Source organism: Myotis brandtii, unplaced genomic scaffold, assembly GCF_000412655.1.
Source record: "Myotis brandtii unplaced genomic scaffold, ASM41265v1 scaffold33, whole genome shotgun sequence".
Taxonomy (NCBI): domain Eukaryota; kingdom Metazoa; phylum Chordata; class Mammalia; order Chiroptera; family Vespertilionidae; genus Myotis; species Myotis brandtii.
Window position 1 is genome coordinate 79,172 of NW_005362713.1, and position 7,531 is coordinate 86,702.

The 7,531-nt window shown below is 58.8% G+C and overlaps 1 protein-coding gene across 1 annotated transcript in view; it reads left to right on the top strand.

Moving 5' to 3' along the window:
* Window positions 1–92: 92 nt before the first annotated feature.
* Window positions 93–7,531, top strand: part of CDHR1 (cadherin-related family member 1) — a gene marked incomplete at its 5' end in the record, with an annotated part of 22,797 nt that continues 15,358 nt past the window's right edge. Inside the window, 7 exons of the mRNA XM_014543617.1 lie at window positions 93–339; window positions 1,133–1,278; window positions 1,977–2,027; window positions 3,151–3,240; window positions 4,940–5,026; window positions 6,073–6,189; window positions 7,367–7,510. Of these exons, the coding sequence (XP_014399103.1) occupies window positions 93–339; window positions 1,133–1,278; window positions 1,977–2,027; window positions 3,151–3,240; window positions 4,940–5,026; window positions 6,073–6,189; window positions 7,367–7,510 (882 nt within the window). The remainder of the gene's footprint in view (window positions 340–1,132; window positions 1,279–1,976; window positions 2,028–3,150; window positions 3,241–4,939; window positions 5,027–6,072; window positions 6,190–7,366; window positions 7,511–7,531) is intronic.

A 7,531-nucleotide genomic window follows, 5' to 3' on the forward strand; every position in this document is an offset into this window, starting at 1 on the left:
CGGGGGTGGGGGGGTGGAGAGGGGGGGGAGGGCGCCAGGCTCCTTCTGGCTCGGGCTCCCATGGCCCATTGGGGGGTTTTATTTGGCCGCTGCTTGAATTCGAAGCGCCCCAGAGAGTCTGTGTCCCTGACAAGCAGACAGGGGGTGGGGCGAAGAGACCCCCCAGCGGGTCCCACGGTGCCAGGGGTGGGCCAGACCCCGAGAGCTGGGCGAAGGTGCCCCTCACGCCTGGGAGCCACCTGCTCTGTGTTTTCTTCCCAGCTAAGGTCAACTTCGCCCCCCACTTCTTCGACAACGGAAACCTGGGCCTGTTCAGCCTCCCGGAGGACACCCCTGTCGGTGAGGAGCCCCAGGCCACGGGGCCTCAGGAGGGGTGGCCCTCCTTCCCCGGACATGGCACCCACCAGGAGCCAGTCCTCCAAGCCTGTGGGGACAGGTGCCAGCTGCCCGGCTCCGATGCTAATTGTGCCCTGAGTTCCCAGGGCTCTTGCTGAGCTCAAGGCTGCCCTGGGGGCCAGAGCCGGGGTCCGGGAGACGACGGGCACAGACAGACTGGCTCTGGAGGCACTGCTGGGCCCAGCTGTCCAGGGCCCACTGGCGTGACCTTGAGCACCTGTGCTGACTCCCAGGTCGCAGATCTTTAGGCTTTAAAATGGACCAAGAACACCCACCTGCCTGGGCTACACAGAGAGGAGAGGAGGAGGGAGCCCGGCAGGTCCTCCCTCCGTCTGGGCTGGGAAGCCTGAGCAAAAGGACAGCAGAGTGCAAGCCGCCTGCTCGCAGGCCCAGAGGAGCTGACCTGGGCCTGGGGGCTCCGCTGAGAGCCACTCCTCCTGCCTGAATGGTGCACCACCCCCACCCACCCCCAGTCTGGGTTCTTGTCTCAAGAGCGAGGCAAGCGGCCTGCCCGGAGCCCCTCAGCCATCTCGATAGTAGAGTGGCTGGTGCTCCACCTTCTTCCTCACATCACAGTGGGAAGCAGCCGCGGGGAGGTCACAGCCCTGCCCGCCCAGGCTGGGCCTTTGCTCTGAATCGCATATTCACTGTGTAAACGGGGATCCTTGTTCTGAGCTGCTGCCACTGTTAAGAAAAGTTGGGCTCTAGATTCCAGGCCTCCTGTGTCGCCTTCCAGGCTCTCACGTGTACACGCTGAATGGGACAGACCCTGAGGGCGAGCCTGTCTCCTACCACATCAGCTTTGACCCCAGCACTAGAAGCGTCTTTTCTGTTGACCCCAATTTTGGAAACATCACCCTGATCGAAGAGCTGGACCGAGAGGTATGGGGAGGTGTGAGGGTGCAGCCTGTTGGCATGGAGACCAGCATCTGTGGGTGAAAGGCCCCCCGAGATGGTCCTTGGAGAGGTCCTATAAGCCACAAAAACTCGGGCTGACCAGGGCTGGTTGCATGGTCTAGGGGTGGGTCTGAGTTTGGTAGAACTCTACCCTCTGCACCCTTGAACCTGCAGTGACAGGGCAGGGCCTCCACACCAGCTGGCGGGCCTGGCTGTCCACAGAACAGGACCTGTCTGTGGGCTCCTGCCAGCTTGGGTCTGATGCAGCCACCACCAGCCCTGGGCCAGGGAGAGGAAACCTCAACACCCTTCCCCCCTGAAGTCCCACTGAGTCTTGGGGAGTGTGAGACACCACAGACCTGGCCCTCTGCAGCCTGTGGGCTAGGGAGAGGCTCGGGGGAGGCCAGTGGAGTGAGAGGAAAGGGAGAAAGGAATAAAACCTTCTTCCTGGGACTCGGCACTGCGTCTTGGCGCTCTGGCTGGGGGACGTTTTCTGCTGGCTCCTCGGCAGTCCCTCTGGGTTAGGAGAACCCGTATGCAGAGCCCTGAAAGAAAGTATGGCCAGAGGCAACTTTGGGGCACCCAGCCCTGCTCCAGCCTCTCTCAGGGGAGCAGGGAGGGTCCCCCCAGTCTCGGTCTCTAGGGTGTGTCTCTCCTGGACACTCAGTCCTTGTGCTTCACAGAGGGAGGACGAGATCGAAGCCATCATCAGCATTTCTGACGGCCTGAACCTGGTGAGCAGACACTGGGGCCAGCCCCTGGCAGCCCGCAGCTTGGGCCTGAGCAGTTTCCCCCTCCCACCTCCCAGAGGGGGGGACTCCCTGCCGTGTGCCCCCAGGAGTGGCTGTAGGAGAGGCTGCAGGGAGGGAGGCCGGTGGGAAGGGGCAGGGAGGGAGAGAGCCAGGCTCTTCAGTGTCTCCTGGAGTCTTTCCCATCTGCCTCCTCCACCTGTTCTTGGCTCTGCCACCTGTCACCCACGCAGAATTCCTGAGCCCCGGAGCCCGCTTCTCCCTTCCTCCTTCCCCACAGCCACACTCTCCCAGCCCCCACCACGCTGCTTCCCCCAATCGCAGGGGCTTCCTGCCTGCAGGCTCCCAGACCCCCCCCTCAGAGCTGGGCCAGGGCCACCTAGATCCCAGGCCTGACCAGGACCTGCTCAAGAGCACTAGCAGCTTCCCCCACCCCCAGGATAAAACCCAAGCTGCAGCCTGGCGTTCAGGGCCTCCCCGTTGGGCACCCTTGGCCTGTCCCCCCTTCCACATTCTCCCCACCAACATCAGCCACATCTACCGTGTTCTCTGAGCTCACCAGGTCCCTCCTCCTGCATTGGCATGTGGTGTTCCTTCCCTCTCGTCCTCTCACCTGACACACTGCTCCCACTCCGCTGCGAGGCGCCCTGCTGCCCACCCCCAGGCTGGTTAGATGCCTCTCTGGGCCCCTGACCACAGCCTCCTGCACTGTGCACCCGGCCCTCAGGAGGCACTGACCTGGGCAAGGTGAGCGTGGTGTCCGGGGTCAGGCCTGCACTCGGGCAGCACCCGGCATGCCACTGCCATCACCGAGTGTATCACCATCTTCTTTTACATGCTGACCTTTGTCCTGCCATCTCATTTTGCAAAATACACACCATCAGAGTGTATCTTCTGCCCCTGGGATGGAACACAGTGCTTGGCACCAAGTAGTTGCTTAATAATAATGTTGCATGAATGAATAAAAGAAGGAAGGAAGAAGGGAGGGGGAATAGAGGGAGGGAGGGAGATGGGTAGAGACATATACCTGGGGCACTAGGGGCCACTGTCCCTTTATCACCCAGAAGGCCTCACTGCCCCAATTCCTGTCCCATTTGCCCCTCCCTAGGTGGCAGAGAAAGTCGTGATCCTGGTGACTGATGTCAATGACGAGGCACCCAGGTTCCTCCAGGAGCCGTACACTGTCCAGATTCCTGAGGTGAACTTGGGCCCAAGGCAGGGCCCATGCATTCCTGCCCCAGACCCTGCCTGCCCTTTGGGGCTGCCGTGGCCTGGCCCAGGAGCCCTGGCACTGAGTCAGGGGCCTCCCATCACTCACTGCCTCTGGGGCCTCCCTCGCACTCCCCCCGCCCCCACTGCCATTCCTCACACATGCATTCCCCACAAAGGACTGTTCGCTTACCATTTTCCAAATCATAATGTATGTTTATTGTGGAAATGTGAAATATGTAGAAAAGTAAAGAGAAAAAAAGTTTCCATTAACACTAGCCAGAAAATAGACACAATGCATTCGTTTTGTTGGGCTAAGAAAAAATGAACTATAAGTTTCATCGAATCTGAATAAATATTCACTTATGGGATGTTCCAGATGACTTCTCAACCATTCCTACTGGCAAGGTGGCAAGGCATTTCCTTAGACTTTGTTCTTACACGTTTTTACAAAATTCAGAATCAGTTTTTGATCATTCTACATTTAGATATTTTTATCTTTAGAAAGTTTTGTTAGATAATACAAAATTGCTATTCCCACTCTTAAAAAAAAAGAAAAAGTTTCCAGACCAACCCAAACCCCTCCAGGTTGAGACTGCATTGTTAAATTTTGGTGTATTTCTTTCCAGCTGTTTTTGTGATTATTGGATTTATTTTCTGTGTGTTTTAGGTAACTGGGACTACACTAAGCATGCTTTCTGTATACTTTTTTTCCATTTAATTCATAAGCATTCCCCCCTTACTTTTAAAGTTTGCATAATTACCATTTTACTAGTGTCTGTTAAGTGAACATTGCACCATTTATGGAACTGTTCCTTTATGTTTAGACTAGAGGCCTGGTGCACGAAATTCGTGCACTGGGGGGTGGGGTCAGCTTGGCCTGCGCCCTCTTGCAGTCCGGGAGCCCTCGGGGGATGTCCAACTGCCCTGGAGGTGGGAGAGGCTCCCGCCACCGCCCAGTTTCTGGTGCACTAACCACCAGGGGGCAGCTTCTGCATTGAGCATCTGCCCCCTGGTAGTCAGTGGGCATCATAGTGACTGGTCATTCTGCCATTCGGTCTATTTGCATATTAGCCTTTTATTATATAGGATATTTAAGATACTTTAAATTTTTGCTGTAAGAAACATCAAATTCTGAACATAACAGTTCTTTTTCTCTAATTAGAATTATTTCCTAAAGACACAGACCAAGATTTGGAATTGTTAGGTTGGAAAGTGAATGCCTGAGTGTTGTTGCTTCTCCAGGGTGCTTTCCTGATGGGGTGATGTGGGCGAGGCGTCTCCCTAGCCCTGCCACACTCAGACTTTCACATATTTAAGTGTTCGCTTCACTGGGAGGAAGATATTTTATTTTGGTTTTCGATTGTATGGATTTATTCCTGGTCGTGTTAACTATGTCCGTGTTTATCAGCCCTTTTCTCAGTTCATATTGGAGTCTTAGTTTTCCTCTTTCTCGGAGGCTGTGCTGGGGGCTGGAGGGGGGTCTGCTTGCTCCTCCCTTTCTCTTCCTTCTCTCCGCCCCCCACCCCCCCCTGATGTGCTGCTGCCCAGGGCTCCTGGGTTCATCACCCCCTTCCCACCTCTTCTTAGCCCTTCACTCTCCTGACCCACTTTTCCATGACGCTCCGCACCCCAGTTCCCTGGCATCCTGCCCCTGTCCCAGGCCTAACCCCTGTGGCACCCCTCAGGACACACCTGCTGGGAGCAGTATCTTTGAGGTTCGTGCTGTGGATGAGGACACAGGCTCTGGAGGAAGTGTCACCTACTCCCTGCAGGTGAGCAGGGCACACGCGTGTGTGTACCAGAGGCTGGGCTGGCGGGGACCAATGGCTGACCCTCCATCACCAGGCCTTAGGTCAGCGCCTCTACTAGTCCCCAAATTGTCAGAAATGACACATCAGATCCTATGGATTCAGTAAACACAGGGGGAGAACAGACAGGTGAGCACATGAGGGGCTGGGCGGAGACTGTCTGCCCCGACTCCCCCCTCCCACCTTACTCTGAGTTGGTTGATCTCCAGGACTCGTCATTCTCCCCCAAAACCCTTCCCCAGGAGAAGCCTGGGCACTTAATACCCCCTCACCCCGCCCCCCCCCCGGGAGAAAGGGCAGAGGGCAGCTCTCGGCTGTGAACCCCAACCTGTCCGTCCGTCCATCCATCCATCTCTCCATGTTGACTCACTTTCAATTTTCCAGGTAACACAGCTTGGTGGTTAAACACAGGTTAGAGGGAATCTCTTGGGATCCGCAGGTGCTGGAGAAATCTAACCACTTCCCACTCGCGGGTCTTCCAACATCCCCGATGTTCCCAGCTCACCCCTCGCGTGTGAGGTGGGGAGATGGAAGCACCCTCACTGGCTGCTGTGAGGATTAAATCCTCATAAAGTCCCACAACAGCTCCTGACACGGAGGCCCCTCTCTCAGACGGGATCGTCTCCTGGACCCTCGCCCACTCCAGGCGCTGCCTGGGACTGGCCCACACGCTCAGCTGGTCGGGTTTGAAGATCCCACCTCTCTAGGGGGGGCTCTGTGCTGACACCCCACCTGCTGGGACCTGCAGGCCAGGTGCACCAGAGCTGGACCCAGCTCTTTCCCAGTTGAGCTAAGGCCTCTGGAAGGGACCCTCTTGGTTCTGACTGAGGGAGGAGCAGGGGGAACCCAGAGCCCTAACAAGGGGGACCTGGAGGCCAGAAAGGCTGAACTCCAAGCCGAGGCTGGAGTCCCTGGGACCCAGGACAGTGCAGGTCCCCTTCCTGAAGCAGAGCCGGCATCCTAGGCCCGCCGGTCCCTCCCCGAGACCAAGTTGACCCTCACTCCTACAGAACACGCTGGCCACCCAGTTCACTGTGGACCGCCACAGCGGGGTGCTGCACCTCCGAGCAGGGTCCACCCTGGACTACGAGAAGGCCCAGGCCCACTTCGTCACGGTGGTTGCCCAGGTACCAGGGAGGAAGGGGGGCATGCAGCCCTTCCCCAGCCTTTGCCAGGGAAGCTGCACTCGATGGCAGCGGGGTTCATCCTACAGCAGACCGGGCAGTTTGGAGAGCAGGTGACTGGGTTGGGATGAGGGCCGGGCGTAGCTGCAATGTCTGTTGAGTGGACTCCACGCAGACATGGACGTATGCTCCAGGGCTGCTGGAGGCTGTGGGCTGTAGTGCTGTCCCCTCTAGGGGACAGACAGGCCAGGTCCCCTCAATAGGCCTGGAGACTCACATCCCAGCACGACCTCAGCCCTGGCCTCTGCTCACCCCCCAGGCCTGCACCCCCCTCCAGGTCCGCACAAACCCCAGGCCCACTCAACTCCCAGGCCCTCACACCTTCCAGGCTCACCCCCCTGGCCATTCACCCCCTAGGCCGGCACACCCTCCAGGCCTGCTTCCCCCCCTCCCAGGCCTGCACCCCCCTCAGGCCTTCTCACCCCCCAGGCTGACCCCCCAGGCCCACTCACCTCCTAGGCTTGCTCACCCCCAAGCCCTCATATCCCCCAGGCCCACTTACCCACCAGGCCACATCACCCCAGGCTCTCACACACCCCCAGGCCCACTCACCCTCCAGGCCACACACCTCCCAGGTGCACTCACCCCCAGGCCTGCTCACCTGGCCTTCCTCTGTGTGACCAGTTAACTCTTGGGGCCTCGGTGTCCTTGTCAGCCTGTCCCTGAGGCTTCAGTCCTCATGTTCCAATGTGTGGTGTGGGGCCTGCAGCTCCGCAGGTGCTCAGAGCAGCTGCTTTTCCCCAGGGACGACCGGCCTCCCAGGCCCTGCGCTCAGGTCCCCAGCAGGCCACTCCGTCAGCTGGGCTCTCCACCCAGCAGGGCCCAGTCAGACTCTAGCGGGTCCAGGAGAGGCTGAGGTTGGTTCCTGGCTGGAGGGGGTGTGTGACTCCTTCCTTTGCCACTTGTCCAATGTGACCTCCCTGGAGAGAGAACTCTTTTGAGAGCCAGACACAGCCAGGCCTCAGGCATCGTCTCATTCCCCAGCGCTCTCTTGGGGGCGGGGGGCGGGGCAGGAGCAAACAGCACTCAGAGGGCAGCTCCCCCACGCCAGAGGCAGGAACCCACGCCACCGAGTCTGTCAGCCCAGAGCCCAGCCTCTCTGCTCCCGGTTCCTCCCCAGGATGGCGGCGGGCGGCTGAGGGGTGCAGCTGCAGTGTTCTCGGCCACCACCACGGTCACGGTCAGCGTGGAGGACGTGCAGGATGTGGGCCCCGTGTTTGTGGGCACTCCCTTCCGCGGTTGCGTGTACGAGGACACCATTCCAGTGGGTGGCTGCCCCCCTCCC